The sequence below is a fragment of the Eptesicus fuscus genome, chromosome 4, assembly GCF_027574615.1.
Source record: "Eptesicus fuscus isolate TK198812 chromosome 4, DD_ASM_mEF_20220401, whole genome shotgun sequence".
Taxonomy (NCBI): Eukaryota; Metazoa; Chordata; class Mammalia; order Chiroptera; family Vespertilionidae; genus Eptesicus; species Eptesicus fuscus.
The window spans coordinates 103,502,125-103,525,201 of record NC_072476.1 but is presented as its reverse complement, the minus strand read 5'-3'; the positions used below and the strand labels follow the sequence as shown (position 1 = coordinate 103,525,201).

The following is a 23,077-nucleotide window of genomic DNA, read 5'->3' as shown; positions in this document are numbered from 1 at the left end:
CTTGAAGGCAAGACTATATATCCTGTAAATTTTATTTCTGACTTAAGTGACTGCCTTGTTTATATCACATATTGGAATGTTTGTTTAATGATGAATGAATTGGTGAATGAATAAATTTAAATAACACGAGTGCCCATATTTAAAGATAGATTATCAGCTGATTTCTTGCCTAAATGTTAGAAGAGAAAAAGAAGACGCAAATATCTGCCATATTTCTCGAAAACTTTATTCAAAGTTATTCACCTCACTGTCAATGAGGTGTACAGTTAATTCTGTGCCAGTATTACTGGGCCTGCCCACTGCTGGCAATGGACTGAGACAACCCTTTCTCTGACACCAAAAGTTACTCTTTTCAAAATATCCCGAACTCCCAATACTTGTGAAAGTATTGCATGCACCACTTTCCCACCGATCTTTAAGTCTGAACTTCCATTATTAACCTGGATGTTAAAATGAAGTCATTTTAACAAAGTATGACTGTACAAATCAAAGTATCACTAGTTAATATTAGACAAGAGTATTTTACAAACACTACATTACATATTACCTTGCAATTTGAAACATTACATTTCATATTTGTGTACGTTTTAGATAACTGAGACTTCACAGAATTTAACAGCAAATAAAGTTTTAAAATTGAATTCTGTACATTAGTTCCAACTAGCTCTATTTTACAATCTATAAGGCTCATGTCATAGTTCAGCACCAAAATTATCTACAGAACTGTCTAGCCAGTCTTATACAGACCTTGTGATGGTTTTCTTAAGGTGGAAGTCTGAGAAAATGTTTTATAGATCCTACTTCCAGATCTAAGTGGAATACTCATTTTGGCTGATCAAACTATGTAAAAACTTGGGTTTTAACCTTTTTATTTTCATTGAACAGATTTTTTTAAAAAAAGAAAAAGAATACTTACACCGTGAAGTTAGGTTGTCAGTCTTTCAGTTGCATTTATAACACTGACGCATCAGAGTAACTAGCGCCTTGCCCCTATCCTTCCTTTCAAACATTTTTAAAAGGCAACCAGAAAAATGTTTTATTTATTCTCCAAAATAAGGTACAAAGAAGGACTGCGGCAACAAGCGTCCTCATACACAAGCTCCAGTAACATCAGTGTTTTTCTGCCTCGTCCAGCATGAACAGATTCAGGGCCGACCTACAGCCACACTCAGAGCAGAAACACACCAGGCCGCCCCCCGCAGGCCTGCTCAGCGCCAGTCTCTCCGCTCAGGGCCTCTGCAATCACTCGCCACTGCTGCCTGGATTTAAAGGCACAGTCCAGTTTCCAAGAACCAGTTACCATCCTAACTCTTCTCTCCAGAATGTACAAAGTTTATAAAAACAACATGTTTTTCTTACCATTTTCAAACAGGGTTTGTGTATATCACATGTAAGAGCACATTCCTTAAACTAGAAACTTCTTATCAAAAACCACAGGTACTTTCAGTAATCTTGTTTGTTCAAAGTATAAAATTCTTATACATTCAAAAAAATTAAAATCAAAGACAAGTACCTCTGCTCCTTTCTGCCAGAAACAAACGACTCATCAAACCACATTTAAAAACTAAGCTTCATGCATACGAATGGCCGGAGAGGTATGAAGTTTTGCAGAGCCCTTAACATCATGGAGTACTGTAAGCATTGGCTAGACTCAATAGGAAGCGAATTAGCAAACTGAGCAGAGACTTCCCCAAGAACACGATAGTTTTCCAGGCTCCATGTCCGTCACAAAATTTTAAGCAACATGTAATCCTTTAATATTGTCCCAGACATCCCATTCCCAACCGTTCCCATACATACCCCACCCCGCCCGGCCCACACGGGTCTTCCCCGCGCGGCACGGCAGTTCTTAATGCTCCCCGTTGCTTATGACAGCTGCTTCCGGCTCTGCTGCCGTCCCCGGGAGCCGAGGCACTTTCTTCGCAGGACTTGGAATGTGCTAAAAATCAATGGGAGAAGCTGCCTCAGGTCACTGTTGCTTTGGGTCATGGTGCCGATGCAAGTTCCAATGGAAAAGCAGAGCACAACCTTGGAGGTTTATGCTAAATATATCCTATATAACTATAACTGTTCACAGCGGGAACTAAACGTCATTCTTTACTTTACGGTGAACTTATACAAATATCAACACAGCAAGAGAGGGGGAGGCCGGAGACCCACCAGCCAGGCCTGTACTTGTTACATTTCGCATTCACAACCCAAATGCCGAAGGTTGACCTGCTACCTAATTTGTATAATAGCAAGAATCAAGACCGTTCACCAAATTTGTGCTGAGGAGATATAATAAATAACTTCAAGGTTATAAAGTCATCAGTTTGAAGTCTGGCTATGACCCTGGTCAAGCCATTTAACTCCTTGCAGCCTCATCTCTAAAATGGGCATAGTATATCACTAACCAAAAGGCCATTTCGATAAGGATTAAATGAGAAAATGAAAAGAAAGTACCGAGCATAGTAGGAATTCAAAGCACAGCTATTACTGCCACCTCTTGGCAACTTTGGAGACCGCTTTGTCAACGGCCCGAGAGAAGAGGTGAGGGCCGCAACACCCTCTCCCCATGTTCTCTCCCAAGATGTGTCACAAATGAGCCTCTCTACACCAGTCTTCCCTGCAATTCTGCTATTATTCAAACTTGAAAATGCTAACCATTTAAGTGCAAGGACTTTATAAAACTGGGAAAGGGCACAGCTGGAACCCAAGCCCCAAGCCCGCTCTGAATCTCTCTGCTTTCTGATAGTCCCTAAGCTGCTAAGCCTCAGGTAGGCCCCCCAAGCCCAGCAATCTGGGGATAGAAATGCCCCCCCACCAAACACCATGCGCTCCCTGTACCTCAGCGGCTGTGCTTGAATGCACAAGTCCTACTCCTTCATCCAAAGTGTCGGCATTTGGAGAGGGTCTCCGGGCATAAGTTCTCCTGTGCTTTTCATCCACTCGAACCAGGTACCATGTTCCTTCAAAGAGGGAATCAATGGAACTCTGGGGAATGTAGTTGCCTGAAGGAAAGGAGGAGAATGGGAACAATTAGTTATGACACACAACTTACCTGGTAATAAACTGAAGATTTGCCTATTTTCCTACAATTTTTTACCAACATCAGGTTTATACTGAATACAGCCTAGATCTGTGGATAACCTTATCTTTATGTGGTACGTTTCACATTGTTATAGGCTTTGGGGTGTATGTGTGTGTATATTAACCACAGAACACTTTACCCAGGTGATGAGTGTCCTCTCTGAGCTTCATGCTTTCTGCAAAAGCAGCTGGTGCTACACACGTTCTTGAGTCGAGCCTCGACTTAAGGTCACATAGACTTGCTGTTATTTTATCAAGAGCAGAACCTAAAATAGTAAAGAATTCCAACATTAAAAGACTAAAAATAGCATGCACGAAAGCCTAAACAAAATGTTGCCAAATGTTTAAAAAAACCACTTTCACTTCTGTTATAACTACTGGCTTTCGTTTAGTTAAAAGATAAGATGGCATCTATCGCCCCAGCCGGTGTGGCTCAGTTGGTTGGAGCATCATCCTGTGTACCAAAGGGTCACTGGTTTGATTCCTGGTCAGGGCACAGACCCAGGTTGCGGTTGGGGTGCGTACAGGAGGCAACCGAGCAGTTTCTCACATCAATGTTTCTTTTTCTCTCTCTAAAAATCAATTCTAAAAAACCATCCTATATAATAAAAGCCTAATATGCTAAGTGTCTGGTTGTCTGTTCAACCAATCAAAGCATAATATGCTAATGATATGCTAAGGCTGCTCAACCACTCGCTATGACATGCACTGACCACCAGGGGGCAGTCAACCAGTCGCTATCATGTGCACTGACCACCAGAGGGCAGACGCTCTGACCAGTATGTTTGCTTGCTGCTGGGGTCCGGCAGGACTGAGCGAGACAGGCGGACAAGCCCTGGAGCCCTCCTGCGGTCCCTCCCTGGCTGGCCAATATCCCAAGTCCCTTCCCGGCCCAGATTGTGCACCAGAGGGATCCCTAGACCTGGCCTGCACCCTCTCACAATCCAGAACCCCTCGGGGGATGTCAGACAGTTGGTTTCGGCCTGATCCCACAGGCCAGGCCAAGGGACCCCACTGGTGCATGAATTCGTGCACCGGGCCTCTAGTATATATATATATATTTAAAGATAAGATTGTATCTATCTGACACAGTCTCTATAACCTCTGACTAGACACCTGTTCAGTGTCAGCCAGTGCACAAGTTTTTAAACAGGTGAGGTTGAGACTAAAAATAACTTGTATAGAGGCAGTTTTTAAAGCAGTGCCAAGTCCACCATCCCTCTTTCTGTTTTTGCTCCTTCTACCACAGAGAAGGCACAGAAATTTCCTTAAATATAGCCAAGACCATAAAGTTAGGAAAACTAAGTAACTTCAATACTAGCGAACAGTAAGAAATGATTTGTTATTCACTCATGTGATCAGACTCAATCATTAAACACTCAAAAAGCTGCCTGCCTTAAGTAGATATGCTTCCTTTCCCCTGACTACATGTTGAGAACATGAGATGAAAGGTTAAAGTTACTTGCCGAAAAAGGAAAAACCAAAACACTCCACCATAAAATATATTTAAACTGGTATTTTTTCCTGATTTGGAAGGATGGAGAGAAGCTGCCCTTCACCCAGGTAAGGCAGATTCTTAGATGAGAGGAAAACCCAGCTGTGTGGGAAGAAGTACTGACATTGAAATGCAGCAACGCCCTGTGGGACAGACCGAGCGTGCTTGAGAAGCTGCTGAACAACCTGCCCAGAACAGGCTCCCACACGTTCTTGCTGACAGATTTGGTATTTACCTGGGGTGGCATCTTGGGTAACTTTAAGGGAGTAGAGGGTGGCAGCCAAGCCAGAGCCATAGGAGAACACGCCAATCCTCTTCCCGGCCAGCTGCTGAGGCGAGTACCTGTGCAGGGGAGGAGCCAGGAAGCTTAACTGATGTGAAACAACAGTGTGCAGGAAGCTCAGAGCTGGACTAGGCACTCGTCCTATAGCCTGAGGGACCTAACCTGAAGCTTGACTTGACAGCAAGCCGACAGAACCAAGCTGTTCATCTCTTGGGGCGGGGCTTACGAAAGTTATTTTACCATAAAGTAAGTCACCTTGTCAACCGGGCATTTCTGGTTCAACTGCAGGTCAGGAATAATAAAACCATGACAACAGGAGCCAGAAAAGCCAGTGTGCCCGGCCGGTGTGGCCCAGTGGTTGAGTGTTGACCTATGAACCAGGAGGTCATGATTTGATTCCCAATCAGGGCACATGCCCGGGTTGTGGGCCTGATCCCCAGTGGGGGGCTTGCAGGAGGCAGCCAATCCATGATTCTCTCTCATCATTGATGTTTCTGTCTCTCTATCCCTCTCCTGTTCTCTCGAAAATCAATAAAAATATGTATTTTTTTTAAAAGCCAGTTTGACATGAAATACTATGAAATAATGGTAGCCTCATCCCATTTATTCTTTTTTTTTTTAATTTAAAAAATATTTATTGTTTTTTTACAGAGAAGAAGGGAGAGGGAGCGTTAGAAACATCGATGAAAGAGAAACATCGATCAGCTGCCTCCTGCACACCCCCCACTGGGGATGCGCCCGCAACCAAGGTACATGCCCTTGACTGGAATCGAACCTGGGACCCTTCAGTCCACAGGGCGATGCTCTATCCACTGAGCCAAACCGGTTAGGGCTATATTCTTTAAGTCAATGGACAATAGGCTAAAGAGCCTGGAAGTACAGTTTCCGTGACCTGGCACCGAAGCTGGTCTTAGAATCCTAACATTCCCTGAATGAGGGGAGTTAGTAGCAGAAAGCAATACTTACTGGGCCAGAACAGAGGCGAGGGAGCCATACACGGACGACGTGTACATGTTTCCATTCTGATTGGATACGAGCAAAGACGCCTTCGTTTTCTGATTAAAGAGGTCAGAACTAGCCTTCATAAATGCCTTTTCCACATCTCTATCAAAGTAGGTATCTTCTAATTTAACATCCCTGAAAGTTTGTAAAAGACAGCTTTAGTGTTCAAAGACCCCATGTTTATTGTATTGGTGTACCCAATTACTATTCTAATCTCCAAGTGTATATGACTCTGTTTTTTATGATTCCATGTGTTAAAAGCCAGGCAGTAGCATGATAATTGATATGGAAGACATAACAGTTGTAGACAGATAATCCTTTTTCTCAAAGTTTTTAATAACCAATTTAAGACAACTTGCTTCTAATGGGTTAATACACCCATTAAAATGTTGCTGTCACCAAAAAGAATATACTATTTTGAGTCCATAATGATGTCTGTTGAGTTAGGAGAATCATTGTATTACAGGAGCCAAGTCTTAAAAGGTGAGTAGAATTTCGTCCGATGGAGAAGGGATAGGTGAGGAAAAGGGAAGGAGGGTGGCAGTGAGCCTGAACAGTGGGGAAGCTGTGGAAGGGAGGCCGACTCTGACAGAGAGAGTGAGCAGATGAATCTGGGGCCCAGGGCTGGGAGAGGCAGGAGAGTGAAGAGGCTGTTGTAAATACTGGCGCTGGTGGGCCACATTATCACGCTGATGACGAGAGGGAGCCAAAAGGGGGAAATCAGAAAATCTGAGTAGACATGACTCAACAATTCCTATAGGTAAGCCACCACTTCTCTGGGACTCGATTTCTTCATTGATGACACAAATAGGTTAAAACTAGATTACTTCTAAAATCCTTTGGACTCTAAAAATTTCAGGACTGTACAAAAAATAGTTTATAATAGATAGGTATAAGAAATGCTGCCATATAGGAGGAAAAAAATCCCAACATTCCCCTTACCCAAAGGCTTCCAGGCCACCATAGATGCTATTTTTATCTCTGTTCTGGTCATTCAGGAAGTCATTCAGCATCATCCGAGCCAGAGATTTCTGAACCAGTTTACAGTAGGGTGAATGGAAGATCATGAAGCTAAAATCGTTCAAGGTAAAATCTCTATCATTTCCTTCTGAAAAAGAAATCCAAAGACATGAAATTCATATAATTGACTTTTGAAGTTTTACTTTTGAACAGGGCTAGGATGTTTTTATATCTTTAAATCACAACCAAAAATATACTGTACAATGAAATACCTGTGTGGTTTAAAATGCTTATCAAAAAGACAATCAGATATAGAATATGCACTACCATATTACTGATTTTTAGAAGTAACAGTCAAAACCCATTAGTGGATAGTGAAATCAAAATAGTGGGTCAAGACTAGGAGTTTTTTATCTTAAAAAATTATAGTTTAAAAAAAATTAAAGTAGAAAATAAGCTGCATAATTTGCAGCATGGATAAGCAATTTCATGACACTTTCCTTTGGGTTTAGCACACACAAAGGATGTCAAATGCATTTCTTACTGAGTGTCCTAACAGTCATAGAATCGCTGTTACCTTTAAATACAGGCTGCAGCAGTGCTGCTTGTCCGAGCCACCAGGTGTCTGAGTATATTTCTAACCCTCTCTCACAACCACAAAAACCAAAGCTGGACTATGGGAAAAGTGTATTTTATTTGATGATACTGTGCGTTTTAACAGCACTGACTCAATACTGCCCTTTTCCGTACTCCTTCGGCTGAGCCTGTCTCCTCCTGGAAAAGATATGCTGTATCCAGCAAAAGAAATAGCAGCTACATCTATTTGTTCCCCTAGTAAAATGCATCCCATTTTTAGGCAGTTTGTGGATAGTGAAATTGTATTAGTGTACCCAATTACTATTAGAAAGCAGTGCTTGAATTAATACCTGGAACTGTGCTGTGTCCTACTGAAGTTCAGACTGTCAGGATGCTGTTTTGTAGACAATGTGCCACGATGTGACCATCTACCTCCACGTCTGTAATCAAGTTACTCTGCGGAGTCTGCCACCCTTTTGAGTGGTCATCAAAGACACAGACTGCCTGTGGTTTACCAAGTGTCTCAGAGCATGGACCTGAGCTTACATCATCATTACTCTTATTCTAAAAAGCTACGCAGCTTTAAAAAAGCTATTCAGCCTAGATTCTGAAAACTATTAAAAAATATACCACTGGGGAGAAAAAAAGAACCTCTTCGGGGTTAAAGATGAGATAATGATGACATTAAAAAAGCAAATATGAATCCACAGGCCAAGTACAAATGGAGGGAGAAATTGACCTTCTTACAGTTTTCTCTGGACACAGCCACAAACTAAAACCTGTGGAAGTACCTTTCACAAAAGATGAACAAAATTCAAGGTACTTTTTACCCTACTTTTAGTTTAATTTGGGGATAAGTCGGCCTAAGTACTTTTGCAGAGGTATACTCATTTCCAAAGCTTACCTCTTTTCCTAAATTACACACTCCCCAAAACTGCAGGAAATGCCACTTGGCGAGTGAGGTTAAAGGACTCTGATGAAGGACACCCACGAGCAGTTTCTCACTGAAGACACCCAGATGGGCGTCCTACACAGACCAAGCTGAGGAGAGCGGCGAAAACCCACCTTTCTGCCACTGAGCGCGGATCTTTTTGCGGTAGACAGAGTAGCAGCGGTCTAACGCACTGAGGTAGCACTGGATGGAGAGTCTCCCGTCCACGATGGGGTATTCGGAGAGCATATCAGGCTTGTAAAAGTCATAGGCATGTTGCATGTGTGTCCCACGAAGTCCTATTACAACCAAAAAGGAAGATGTCCATGGATTTCTGCTTCTTGAGGTCGGCATGCTAGCAACCATTACGGGGCCCTCCTTAACTAGTCAACTCCCGCCTCTTGCAGTATAAGCATCCCAAGGTGAAGCCAACAGTAACTGAAACAACTGTATCCACAACAGGCCTAAGACTCCTTGGATATACATTTTCATGCAAGCTTCCTAAATCTAACTGGGAGACGACGATTGTTTTACTAAACTGAAATAAAATGTGCCACTTACTGTGTGACTATGGCAAGTGCTTCCTTTAAGTTATTACTTAAACCCCTTTACTTCTCTGCAAAATGGGCATGACATTGCTCACCTCATACAATTACTATGAAGTCTAAATATGATAGCACATATAAAGCACTTAGCAAGTAGTGTCTGCTGTGAATGACCACTCAGTAAGTACTAGCTTCTATTTTCTAATTTCTCAGCGTATTGTGTTAATTTAAAAAAACAAAAACATTCCCACTCACCTCGTTCAAAAATTAAAGGAGCATTTGGCCCAATGAGCAGAGCGATGGCTCCGACGCCACCTGTAGGCCGAGCGTTTCCTGTGGCGTACACAGCGATATCTCCCGCAACCACCAGGGCATACCGTCCTGAAAAACATCGTCCGTGCAAAGGTGATCCACACTGCAGATATCACACATGGAAACGGAAGTGTTCCATTTCCCCCAGAATATGCTTTCCCCATCTTCGGTAAAGAAAGAAAATGGACCCTGGCCGGTGGCTCAGTTGGTTGGAGCATTGTCCCGTACACCAAAAGGTGTCTGGTTCAATTCCCAGTCAGGACACATACCTAGGTTGAGGGTTCGATCCTCAGTCAGGGCAAGTACAGGAAGCAACCAACTGATGCTTCTCTTTCACATCAATGTTTCTCTCTCTCTCTAAAATCAACAAAAAGTACATATCCTCGGGTGAGGATTAAAAAAAATGGTCTAAGTTTTGATAAGGTAATATCCTACATGATAAAGTTAACAGATTCATAATGCAGGTATGCTGAAAGTCTTAGCTATCTTCCTGAACATATTCCAACAAGCATAAGTGGTAACGTTTGCATACGACATTAATTAAAAGGTCATCTGGGCCCTGGGTTGGATTCCAGTCAAGGGCACATGCCTGGATTGTGGGCTCGATCCCCAGTATGAGGCGTGCAGGAGGCAGCCAGTCAATGATTCTCTCTCATCACTGATCTCTCTCTCTTTCCCCTTCCTCTCTGAAATCAATAAAAATATATTTAAATAAATAAACAGCCGAAACCAGTTTGGCTCAGTGGATAGAGCATCGGCCTGTGGACTGAAAGGTCCCGGGTTCGATTCCGGTCAAGGGCATGTACCTTGGTTGCGGGCACATCCCCAGTAGGAGGTGTGCAGGAGGCACCTGATCGATGTTTCTAACTCTCTATCCCTCTCCTGCCTCTCTGTAAAAAATCAGTAAAATACATTTAAAACTAACTAAATAAATCATACCTAATAAAATGGTAATATGTAAATTACCATCACTCCACTACGCCCACGATTTGGCCAGCAGGAGGCGCAGGGGGCGGGACTCAGGGTGGCCGGGGTAGCCGATTGGGCCAGCGGCGGCGCGAGCTCAGCGGCGGCGCAAGCTCAGCGTCTGCGCCATGGCTGTGCTGCGAAACAGAAGGGGCCTCTGGGGCAGCGAGCTCACGTCCCAACATGGACCATCAAAAGCGGGGGAGCTGGGTGCCTGTCCCCTCCGGCATCAGCAGACAGGCACCCAGCTCCCCCACGATCGAAAGTGAAAGCGTGTAGGGGACCCTACACGTGCATGATTCAATCATGCACTGGGCCTCTAGTAAATAAATAAAAGGTAATCTGGGCTTATTCATCCTCAGAGATTGTTTCTTCGGAATAGAGACATAACGCACCATCCCAGGAGCTGGACTCGATCCAGTTCACAGCATTGAAGACAGCGGCCGTGCCTCCGTAGCAGGCGTTCGTGGTATCTATTCCTTCTACATCTGTGTTCCCAGACTCCTCAAAGAGCTGCATCAAATTGGTCTTCACTGACTTGGATTTGTCGATGATTGTCTCTGTTCCGACTTCCAGCCGCCCAATGCAATCATAAGAAAGGCTATTTCTCTCCATGAGGTTCTGAACCACAGTCATGCAAAGAGAGTTGATATCTTCTCTATCCGTGCAGAAGCCCATCCTGGCCTGGCCCAAGCCAATAGTATACTTTCCAGCATCTACACCATCGTATTTTTCCAACTCCACTTGATCAACATATTGAGAAGGAAAATAGATCTCAAGGGCAACAATTCCCACATCTTTTGGCCAGGAGGCTTCTGCATTCAAAGGAAGTGACCCAGGCATGGTGCGAGAGCTTTAGGAAGAACAGAAGAACATCGTTTCAGGTTCTAAACTGTTAAGTTCAAATTTGAGAAATCGACATTAGGAGTTCAATTATCACCTACAATATTAGTTTACTTCTAAGTTCAGCATACTTTACTTAGGGCAGTCAATTTTAAATATAGCAATTATAGTAAGAATGAAGTACTATTATTCAAAATTATTATCTTTCATAAAAGCTTGCACTTTACTCAAAGCTAGACATCTTTAGATTTAAAGTATTATTATTGGAAGGAAACTCAAATAAGATTCTTCCATGTTGTAAAGAACTATGCTATGTCTCTCTCCCCCTTCCACTCTCTCCAAAAATCAATGGAAAAATATCCTTGAGTGAGGATTAACAATAAAGTGGTTTTATTGACTTAAGAGAGAGGAAGAGGGAGAGAGAGAGAGAAAAACATCAATGTAAGAGCGTACCATTGGCTGCTTCCCACATGCACCCAGATCAGATATCGAGCCCGTAACCTGGGCATGTGCTCTGACCAGGAACAGAAATGTGATTTCCTGGTTCATAGGTCGACGTTCAACCATTGAGCCATGCCAGCCAGGCTCTTTTTTAAAAATATATATTTTAGTGATTTTAAAGAGAAAGGGAGAGGAAAGGAGAGACAGAAACACGAATGAGAATCACTGATCGGCTGCCTCCTGCATACCCCCCACTGGGGATCGAGCCTGCAACCCTAACATGTGCCCTGACTAGGAACCAAACCATGACCTCCTGGTTCATACACTGACACTCAACCACTGAGCAACATTGGCTGGACTAAATATCTTCAAAGAGGAAGGAAAGGTACACTTTTACCACAGCTCTGGAAACCTTTAAAGCTATCTTCCAACAAGAAAGTACCAATAAGACTCAAGTCTGTTCTAAAGCGAAGGGTCAACCCTCCTGGTGAACAAAAGGAGCTCCAGGTCTTATTTCTAGGAGGACACAAAAGGGCCCATTATGATTCTATAAGCATCTTTAAAATGAAGAACTGGAAAAGGGGGAGAAAGGGAAAGGCAGGGAAATTAGCCGAGAATGCTGATGTGAGGACAGCCCCAACCTATCTCCTGAACGGCTGGGCCAGGAGGGACTTCAGTATCAGTCACCAATGCCGGGAGTACGATGCAGCCTCCTACATGAGCCCTCTGCCTGCCCTCTCTCCCTGCCCTAGGCTCATCTTTCCAAAAGGCACACCTGCCTTTGTCAAGATGCTACTAAAAACGTTTCCAGGTTTCTTCTCTATTATTTAGGGTCAGCCCTTTGCTAGACAAGGAGCTTCTGGAGAGCAGGAACTGTGTCTTGTTAATCACTTGACATATGGTGGAAGCTGAATGTAGAATAAATAAAATTCTACTCGCCTTCTAATCTGAAATCAGTAATAATCGTAGAAAATCATAATTATAAAGCAAAAAAGCAGAATCATAAGTGAGGAGCTTCACAGAGTAAGAAAACAATAGCCACAAATAATTAGATTATTGGCTCAAACAAATTTACAATCACTGCCCAATCTCACATAATCATCAACACCCATCCACAGCCCAGCTGGGTATCATTTGAGACTGTAATCTAAAAAGCACCGTTGGCATATATGCTTACCTGTGATTTTTTCTGATTAAGCAATATGCATGGTTATAGTTTATTATCTAGACTTGTCTCTTATGAGTGAACACTAATTTTCAATATTCGTTCTAGATTTTAACCATTAGTCTATTAAATACAAAATTAGCATAACTAATTAGTTCTAGATTTTTACCATTAGTCCATTAAACACAAAATTAGCATTAACTAATATTTCAAGCTAGGGTGTAACCCTGTACAGGGTTTGAGGCTGTGTGGCACGTAGGAATGGTTATTTGCCCTGGGATAAAAATTAAATTCCCCCTTCCTGTCAAGAGGACACTCCCTTAGCAGCATGACAGGGTGCCATACCTGTGTGAGGGACAAAGAACTTCAGTCTCCAGGTCTGTCACTGTTTCCTCCTTCAGGCACTAGGAATTTCAAATAAGAACTTCGTTTAAAGTCATAAATTACCACATTAATTCAAATAACAACTTCAAAGTGAGTTAAACATTTCCTTACCCAATTACATAATGTAGTGCAGAATTTGACCTTGCTTAGAACAAATGTTACCTAACGCTTATAAACCTTTCCCCCTTTATTGTATTAGCTCTTACAGGGGCAGGTTCAGTCCTAGTGTGTGTGTGGGGGGGGGGGGGGACAGGGGGGGGAGGGGAGAGAGGGAGGGGCATGCACGAGGCAGCCGATCAATGATTAGGAGCTGTGGCTTTAACAATAATTTGTGTCTCTTTGAGCTTATATTTCCTCATCTGTGAAATGGAGCTAATTAATACCGCCCTCCTGGCTCACTGTGTGGGATTGTTGAGAAGGTAAAATATGTAACATAAAGGACCAATGAATTGACTATTCTGGTTCTCAGGATTTTTCAAACAAAATACCTATCTTTCTAGCAAGATGTAATTATCTTCATTTACTCACTCACGATTCTAGTTTTCAACTCCTCAGCACTAAGCCACATTCACTTGCCCCAACCTTTTAGAGTGATTTCCCCTTAGTGGTTGTATTGAAAAGACAAGCATTTGACACATCAAGACAAAGGAACATCAAAATTTATCAACATTTAATTTGAGTGAAAATAGTGCAGAATCTCGGAGGGAAGGGGCGGGAGTGGGGAGGTAACCAACCAAAGACCTTGTATGCAAATATGCAATAACTAAGGACACAGATAATAGGGTGGTGAAGACCTGGGGTGAGGGTGGGGGGCAGGGGCGGGTCAGAGGGGGTCAATGGGGGAAGAAGGGAGACATTTGCAATACTTTCAACAATGATTATTTTAAATAAATAAATAGAGTGGAAATAAAATGGGGTGATGACCTGCAGCATTCCTTTAGTCCACCTGTGCTGTAGGGTTGTTACTCGAGACAACAGTTCCTGTTTAACAGTTTCCTTTGCTTAAGTACTGGCCAATTTGGCATTGGCCCAGAGACTACAATGAGATGCTGTTTAGTAAAGCTTTACTTTCTTCACATCATTAGATCATTTAAGAGCTCTTCACAGACTTCGTACCTTTTACTTCATTACGTTTAACCTCACCTCCCAAAATAAATCAATCCTGCCCTGGCCAGTGTGGCTCAGTTGGTTGGAGCGTCACCTCCGTGCACCAAAAGGTGGCAGGTTCAAGCCCAGGTCAGGGCACAAGTGGGAGGCAACTGATCAATGTTTCTCTCTCTCTTCCTCCCTCTAAAAAGCAATTTAAAAAAAAAGTTTTAAAATCCCAATTTTTACAGGAACAGAAAAGACTACTATATTCCAAAAAACCTATTTGATTAAAGTATTAAATACACACTTTGAAAAAAATAACCTATTTTTTGTTCTTTATTATCTCATTTTATGCTTTTGCAGTCTGCAAATTAAACAGACCATGCAGACCCGTTCTCACTGGGGGTGGGGGTGGGGGGGAAGGACATGGTTCCCTCTGTATGTTGAGACTACTTAAATAGCAGTAATATTTCTTCTTGAAGCCATGTATGTATATGTATTCGACACTATTTGTGCCAAGGAAATTTCCCCTAACTGCTGATATTCCTTCTTTCAATTTTAATTATTCAAACTGGGGAAGAAGGAGAGCATATGAGATCTTGCTCCCCAGCATATGTCATCAGTTTGGCTCAAGTAAACTCTTATAAAAATTCAAAAGATAACAATAAATAAATAAGCTGGGCATGAATGTTGGGAGAGGGGGAAGAGGAAAGAGAGGAGGGGAATGGGAGTGGGAGAGCAGGCACTAGAGCAAAGAAACAGAATGGAGAGTCACAGAGGGCTGCCGGCTACTTGGGCTCCCAGGAGGAGGAGGCCTGGAGAACAAATGGAGGCAGCGAATGCCACTTGGGGGAAGAGTCCATCGGAAAGGGATTAGGCTCTCCATCCTCTTCTGTCATTGCTAGCCAGGTTCTCTATTCTGCCTACAACAGCCCTGCCGAAGTCTCCAACAGATTTCTCCTCGAAGGTGTTTTCAGAGCAAGTGCCCGAGCTGAGCAGCATGGGTCAGGGCGTGCGTGGTTAATGAATCACAAGCGGCTGGGCAGGTTACCACAAAGGGTGTTTGGAAACTCCTGAGAGGCAATGAGTTTGGCAAAGATTAAAATGATGAGGCTGCCTAGTTCCGGCCAGCAGGTTCCTGCAGCCATGCTTTTTTCTGGGGTTTAGTCAGTTCTGAATTCCTCCTGGCTCCCCTGTACCCTTGATTCCAACAGGTGGTCAGAGAAATTCAGCAGGACACTTTTGGGTACAAGATAAACTATAAGCAGCCGCATGGTGACCTGTTCACTATTACAGGAGAGGAATCCAGGCAATGGAGAGTAAGCTGCCTTTCCACCCCAGGAGCAAGCACGACTGCTGTGAAGGAAGCCTTGCCTACGCGTACACCCTGGCTGGTTGTCTAAGTACAAAACATGGATACCCCTGCCGACCCCCCGCCTCAGTTACTGGTCTGCTTATCAGAGAGTATACTCATATTTCACTACCTTCTCGTTAGATACCTCTTCTAGGAAAGTTTCCTAGAGTTTTCTCATCAGGGCCCTGCACTCCTGCAGCACGCACGTCATTCACACCAAAGTCTCCATATTCTACTATGAGACATCCTCCTATCCACTTTGGGTTCCTAGACTCCTCTTGGGGGAAGGACTGTATTTTTATTCTTTTGAAATCCCTTTGAGACCTTGGAGTAAAGGGCATTCAACTGCCATTTTTTAAGGGGCTGAGTTTGGAGTTATAACAATTACAGGACAAATCTTATAGATTCAAGTACTTGTAGCAGCCCTCAGTAGTAAGTTCTTTTTGCTATCCCTTTTAAGGCGGGCTGCAGCACAAAAGGGTGTTCAGAAAGTTAGCTTTCTACTGTTGTTGTTCAAAGCAAATGGTAGATTTCCACTGTTCCCAGATCCTAACCCCCAAAAATGTAAGGAATCGAAATAGGATCAGAAGAGAACATCTGTTAGTCTTACAATCATTCCCACAGGCACCCGTCCCCACAAGCACAAACCCTGCAAAGATGACTGTGAGCTTGAAAGATTAGCTTCTCCTCTACTGCTCTAACTATACTCAGCTGACAGACGGCTAGTGAGCATCACACAGGCCAAGCACTAGGATGAATAGGTGGTTAAGAACCGAGTCCTGCCCTCCTCCCATTAGACTGGGTGACACATTTCTCAACCTTTTCAATCTATATCACCTTCTTGAGAAACATAAAAATATCACACCCTTCTATATTTGGTTCTTTAGTAACCCGACCTAAAATTATAAGCCTTGATATCCCTTCCTAAATGAAAATAGTGATTCTGACAAATAGCCCATCAAGCTCCTCCCTCCACAACCAACTGTCTCCCCCCACATTCAGTTCCACTGGATTATGATTTTAAATAATTCTAGGGTACCAAGGAAACACGTTACATCAACATCAGGGTTCTGCATTTCCTGTGAGAAAGGCTATCTAAAATAGTGACCAAAAATTCTCAAAATCCATCCCAGTTAAGAGAAACAAGATGTAAAAGCATTCTGGAGGAATACTGATGTAAACAAGATCAAAAGCAAGCCCCAGAATTAGCCTAACAGATGATATGGCCTTCTATGGCCTCAAACATCATATCCACTTAACTCTCCCCGAAGGGAAACGCCCTCTGAGAACTGGAGTTGCTGGCTAAGGTAGTAGCGTGGAACTGAACTAAACTAGAACTGAAAATAGGACAGACTCAGGAGAAACCTACAAAGAATAAACACAACAAAAACAATGTCTTACTCCACCTCCCGTAAAACATGCTATTCCCGCTCTTCTTGTCCATATGAAAAACAACTGAAATTTTAAAAATAAAGTTTTGATCAGAGAATGAACACAAACTGCTTAGGTGTCTCAAGCTGCAAAGACCCACTTGGCACAGGTCCGGGTTAAGGGCTTTCAATCTGCCTTCTAACAGAATCTGTGCAACACAGGTCCACGCTCCACCTCGGAAGGAAACGTCGGCTAGCTGTGTGAGCACCTCCATTCCTCTTGATTTTGTCATGTACCTTGCTATTCCTTTTCACGACATCCCTGAAATTGAGCCCCTGTTACTCAGGGGCAGGAGACCTCACCCTGCGGCAGCAGGTTGGCCAGAGCATCAGGAGGCAGGCCTGCAGCAGACGTGAGCCCCAACGAGGCCTGAGAACCCGTCAGACCAAGGCCACAGGCCAGCATGACAAGCAGGGGCAGCCTCTCTTTCCCTGGGGCCCAAATCCCTTCTCCGGCGTGGCTCTCAGCAAGCCTCTCTCCCCCGCCGGCCAAGGCAGGACATTCGTTTTCAAAGGCTCCATCTCCTTGGTTTTGAAACGTCCTTGACTTAACCCAAAACCTCTTGTGCGTGAAGGCCCTGTGGGTGCCTGCCCATCACATCATCCTGGCAGGTCAGGCTGGTCCTGAAGCCATTACCGAGAGGAGGTACAGGAAACCCTATTTTTAAAATGGGCACACAGATTATGGAGGCGGAAGGTGGGAGGCAGGAATCTGATAGCTGCAGCAAGCACACTGAGAAGCAGTCAGGAGCACAGGTCCTCGGCCAGGTGAATCCCGGCTGCGATGCTTGCCTGGCCCTGCGCTCGGGCGGTAATGTTGCCCACTTTCCTTCCTCCCATCGGCTCCCCCTGAGGTGGCAGAAGGACACACCCCCTGCCAACCTACCACCCAAGGGTGATCTTCCCCATCCCTGGGCGTCCACCTTCGCTCACTCAAGGCGGCAGGAGCGCCCTGGCAACCCAGCTCCGGTCGCGTCCCCTGCAGATGCCCACGCCCGGCGCCTGCCCTGGCACCTCCACCTCCTGTGTCCCTAGAACCCATCACCTTCAACGCCCTTTCGCCCTCTCCCCTCCGCAACTCGCCAGCCCACCCCAGTGCCCCCGGCCCCCTCCCCTCGCCCGCCGCGGGGGCCCCCCGATGCCCGGCAGGGAGCCTCTGACTCTCGGCGGCCCAGCCTCCCCGGCAGGTCCCCCTCTGCCCCGAGCCGGACCGAGCCGGACTTCTTCGGGCCTAGTCAAGGGCACCGCCTCCGCCGGCCCTCACCCCGCCCGCGGCCCCTCCGCCGTCCAGAGACGGTCCTCCGCGCGGGGCACTCACCCAGAGGTGACCGGGCGGCGACACGGCGAACGGAGCGAGCCACGAAGGCGCAGGGCGCGGCGACTCCCCTCGCCACCAGCTTTATAGCCGCCCACCCGCCCGACTCCGGCCGCGCCGGGAGGCGGTGGGAGGCGGGGCAGTGGCTCCAGCAGCCAATCGCAGCCGGCAGACTAGCCCGGCAGTGCCCGCCCCCCAGCCCGGCTTCTACCAATCAGAAGGAAGGCAGAGGCGGGCGCTCGCTAGGGTTTTCCCTCGTGGCTGGAAGGGCGGGAGGAGGGGCGGTGTCCGAGTCGGAGGGCAGAGGAAGTGGGGTGAGAGCGTGACGTCGAGTGGCCCGAGAACCGGCCTGCCAATGAGAGCGCGGCGCCAGACGGCGAGAGCCAACGGGAGCGGAGTGAGAGGTTCGGCGGCCAATTGGAGCCGAGTGAGAGGAGACGGGGACCAATGGGGCCTCCGCGTCCCACCGCTGGGGAGAGGTGGTCAAGTGTGGGAGGCAAGTTGGTCCTCACTGGAGAGTCGGTGAGGTTGCCTAGCAACCAGAGCGCGGCTTCAGCGGCACGACTTCTGAAATACTTGATTTGAATTCGAGCTTAACGTTTTCTAGTTTCCAGAGCAGCCAAGTGGCGCCTGCCTTACAAGTGGGAGCAGAATAAGCCACCCAGAATTTGTCAATCTGTAAATAGTCTCTTTGTAAATACCCAGTATTGTCACCTCTTTCAAAACTAGCTTGACTTTTTAAGAGATGCTAGTGGGACAGTTCTTCCTAAGCCTAAGGAGATAGTGTGGGGTTAGGCAGCAGCGAGGAGAGCAAGGGCTGAGCCTGGAGTAGGGAAGTGTGACTCGGATTCTGGGATTTTTGCTAGCCCACGCACTCAGAGGAAGGGCTCCATGGGGCCTGTTCCCACTGTTTCTTCTGAGCTTGATATGTGGTAGGTACCAATTAAAGGGTTGTTGAAAAAAGGAAGACACCCCATAATTCTCAGTGTAGGGAATCCACAGGATAGGGACTGTCTAGCTCTCCCAGAAAAACAGAGAGGAGCAATTCCACCTGAGGAAATTATTAGGTCGCCGAAGTAGGAAACGCACGAGGCCAGAGTGGCGAGGGATTACGAATTTACTCGATCATCCCCACACCAGGTGGCTGAGCCTGGATGGCTCAGCACCCAGTGAGGGCAGTCATCGGCTTTTAATGGAATGTGATCACCGCAAGTGAAATGTGGTCTTCAGCAAAGGGAATGTCCATAGTGAAATGACCTAAAAAGCCAGTTCCCTGGGAAGGGGTATCAATCAAATTGCTCAACCAAACCTAACAGAAACCACTGGAATACTATTTAGGAAACTCCAAAGGAGAACCTTAGGGCCTTAAGTTAGACTCTGCCTCCTCTCCTCCTCAGAGAGGGAAACCCTGATACTTAGCTTTGGTGGAGAACCATGAGAGCTGTTTGTATCTCTCACCCTTGAGTTGGGAAACTGTTAATAAGGGGTCACTGATGCATCATATAACTACTGTTATGTGAAAATGTATTATCCGCTATAGATTCTAACCTAGTAAGAGACATTTGCAGCAGCAAAGTAGCAAAATACATTGTGGATGAAAGGGGCCACATGCTAAACTGACAAGCTCAGGGGAGGCCTGCATGGCGGTCTTGCAAACTCAGAGACCTAAAGTAACCACAAAGGATGGTCTGAAATTAAACTTTAACTAAAAGCAGTTATGGTGGGTAGTTACGTCCTAGGCCGCTATCTTCACTGACAAGGTCAACCTTTGGTACCTTAAATGAGCCTATCTGTCTTTTTGCATCTATGATAACATACCCTTGAAATGTCTGGGTAACTTGTAACTTCCCTTTTTCTGGACCCCTTGGGGCACAACCTAATGTGCTGGGCACCAGGACAGATACCACAAATTCCTTCATTATTATCATGTTAATTGTTATATGTCTATCATTTTACTTCTTATCCAATCCCAGGGGTTTCCCGACTTTGCTTTCTCCCACTTCTCTAGTCTATCACCCGTGGATTTCCTGTAACCCACCTACGTCTCTTCCTTGATTGCAATATATAAATACAGATGTAACCCGCCGTTCTCCGGAACATTATTTCAATTCGTTGAGATTCTGCTTCCTGGCATATGTTGACAGTTTGGCTCAAATAAACTCACAAAAATTTTTTACAGGTTTCAGTGGTTTTTTTATGTTAACAACATGGATAATGAAACCACTATGAAGTAGTGACATTAAGTTATTTGGGGGAAAGGACCACTCAATAATGGTTTTCTCTCCACAATATTGCCTATTTGTTCCAGAATCAATGCTATTGCAGACCTTCCTGTAGTAACTAGTCGATAAAGGGATAAATGCAGCCTGGTTGTGATCAACAGCTATTTTGAGAGAGGAATTGAACATTCCTGGAATGTTGGAATGCATTGAAAGGCAGTTAAGGACAAAGAGGATATAGCTGTGTCCTTAGAAAGGGACAGCAAATAGTTCCAGCGTCGGGAGTACACATGGGAAATGATTAGCCAGATAGTCATGAGGATGATCATCTCGTACAACAGGAAATTCCCTCAAGGCACAGACTGTCCTTTTGATCAAATTAACCTTCAATTAAGCAAAGTGGAACATGGTTATTGGTCATTGGATAACACTGAACAATGAATAACAAAATTGGTTTGTGATTAAATACAGAACAGATCAATTGAATTTTAAAAGCAAGCCTCTGAGATTCTGTGAAATATCATAAGAGATTATTCCAGGCTCCACAAATATTAGGTATGGCCATGCAATTGAGGACAAAGTATACATATATTTATTTTGGGAGGGACTACACGTTGTGTGTGTGTGTGTGTGGTTTTTTTTTTTTTTTTTTTTTAGCTACAATTTGACACAAGCATAGTGAAGTCAACGTTGCACTTGAATGTGCATTTTTAAGGCATGGTAAGATGTATGTTTTATTGTATTGTTTCTAAATTTAATGCCAAGTAGTATTGGCTAAGCCCTGTAGATGCTATGCATCCAAGGCAAAGCATGATTTATTGTTCTGCCTTACTTTGTGTGTGTGTGTTTTCAAATCACAAAAGGAAGCTTATTCAGAAAGTTACAAAGGTAGTAGCGGCTGAGTGGGCTCAGGAAACAAGTTACAGGAGCAAAAGAAGGGCCCTGGCGCTCAGGAGAGGGGAAAGCAAAGGTAAGACACCTGGGGGGAGAGGAGCGGATGGGGAAGAGGGGGGTGGTGAGCTCCGAGAGGGACAGCGCTAATCTGCCCTATTTTGAAAGGAACACATGCTTCTCAGGAGGTAGGAACATGTAATGATAATATTCAGTATTACAAATGCATCCATTGAATCAATATTTACTTTTTACCTGCTCTGTGGCGGGGATTTTGCTAGCCATATGCCGTCCAGCAAGGCAAACCCTAGCTACAGGTGTTTCTTGAGCATTTGAAAGTGAGGTGTGCTAAGACTGTAAAATACACACCAGATTTTAAAGATTTGGGGGTGGGGGCGGGCAGGAAGGAAGTATCACGTTAATAATTTTTATGTTGATTACATGTGATGATAATACTTTTGTTATATTGGATTCAGTAAAATATAATCTCAAAATTAATTTCACCTCTTTCTTTTTAGTTTGGAATGTGGCTGCTAGAAAACGTAAAACGACATAAGCAGCTTCCATTTGAGCCAGACAACTGAAGACAGACTCTGTCCTTTAAAGAGTTCAGAGTCTAAAGAGTGGAGGAGAGAGAAAGAAATTCAGCAAAGGGCCGGGTTTCCAGGCTCTAACTCACTAAAGAGTAGGAGAGGGCGGGTTGGGAGGACCCTTCAAATTTGTCAATAAAGGTATGGCCATCTGTTCAGGTGTAATCAGCTTTATTTTGACCCCATATTTGAGCAACTCAAAGTTGAACTCCATATGCAGGCTATTTCTCCTGAAATCTTCCACTTGGAAAGGTGGCATTGGGTTTTATGAGCTTTTACTGGGTCGTTGTTACATAGGAGAAGGGGGCTCAGCCCTACTTGTGGGTTCTGGTACTGGCATCGTTTTGCTGACCAGGACCTGGTCTTGGCTGTCCCAGTGCTGCCGAATCCTAAGGTTTCACAGCTTTCACCTGATGCCCTACCCAGGAGTCCGCCCTCGGCAGCCCTCAGCTGTAGGCACCCTCAGCCCTGTTTGCAGCAAAAGCTCACAACGCTGCCAACCAGAGTTTCAGCTCTCTTCTTTCCTCTGCATGACACGGGAGCTTCTATAATATCTCCACACGACCTGGGAACTGAGGGGCCTGCCCTGCCTGACTGCACATTGACAAGTGTTCCACTCCAAAGTGGTCTGGTGGGTCCCTCTCTCCAGAACTCACCTCCCTGGAAAGTTCTGAATGGGAATTTGATTGAAAACCCTACTGATTTAGCACTCCTGCCCCAACAATCCAGTGGTTTCCAACACTGCTCCCCTCTAGGGTTTGATCTCTCACCCCTCCTCTTGCCCATCTCTCACCCCTGAAAGGGTTACTACTGTAGGAGGATGCATGAAAAGCAGTTTTTATTTTATCTATTTATTTTTAAATCCTCACCCGATGATATTTTTCCCATTAATTTTCTAGAGAGAGTGGAAGGGAGAGGGAGAGACAGAGAGAAACATGGATGTGAGAGAGACATGTCAATTGGCTGCCTCCTGCACGCCCCCCCCCCACTGGGAATCAAGCCGACAACCTGGGCATGTGCCCTTGACTGGAATCAAACCCGGGACCCTTCAGTCCGCAGGCCGACGCTCTATCCACTGAGCCCAAACCAGCTAGGGCTAGGCAGTTGGTTTTATTTCAAGGATAATTGGATCCAAGAAGTCAGTTAATGTCGTTTACTATTACTATGCTCTTCATTTTTCAAAAAATGATTTCCTTGGCTTTGTCATTTTTCTC

The 23,077-nt window shown here is 44.8% G+C and overlaps 1 protein-coding gene across 2 annotated transcripts; it reads right to left on the bottom strand.

Annotated features, from left to right (window-relative positions):
• Nucleotides 1-205: 205 nt before the first annotated feature.
• Nucleotides 206-18,247, bottom strand: HMGCS1 (3-hydroxy-3-methylglutaryl-CoA synthase 1). Of its 2 annotated transcripts, none has more exons than XM_028160761.2 (11): nt 18,167-18,247; nt 12,937-12,995; nt 10,538-10,995; nt 9,120-9,245; nt 8,454-8,618; nt 6,795-6,960; nt 5,817-5,987; nt 4,803-4,909; nt 3,213-3,338; nt 2,830-2,993; nt 206-1,939 (listed from the first exon to the last, which is right to left on the bottom strand). In XM_028160761.2, exons 3-11 carry the CDS (start codon nt 10,983-10,985, stop codon nt 1,850-1,852), a joined length of 1,563 nt encoding a protein of 520 aa, XP_028016562.1. In that variant the 5' UTR covers nt 10,986-10,995; nt 12,937-12,995; nt 18,167-18,247; the 3' UTR covers nt 206-1,849. The 2 variants fall into 2 exon arrangements, with proteins under 2 accessions (XP_028016562.1, XP_028016561.1); XM_028160760.2 differs by lacking the exon at nt 18,167-18,247 and adding an exon at nt 13,504-13,522.
• Nucleotides 18,248-23,077: the final 4,830 nt, after the last annotated feature.

Bases quoted from the DNA above. Each gene is read 5' to 3' on its own strand.
- HMGCS1 (XM_028160761.2), bottom strand. From the start codon at position 10,985: ATGCCTGGGTCACTTCCTTTGAATGCAGAAGCCTCCTGGCCAAAAGAT. The intron at 9,246-10,537 runs GTGCGTTATGTC...GATGTTTTTCAG, and splicing joins CGAGTCCAGCTCCTGGGATG to GACGGTATGCCCTGGTGGTT. The intron at 8,619-9,119 runs GTGAGTGGGAAT...TGGTTGTAATAG, and splicing joins TCCTTTAATTTTTGAACGAG to GACTTCGTGGGACACACATG.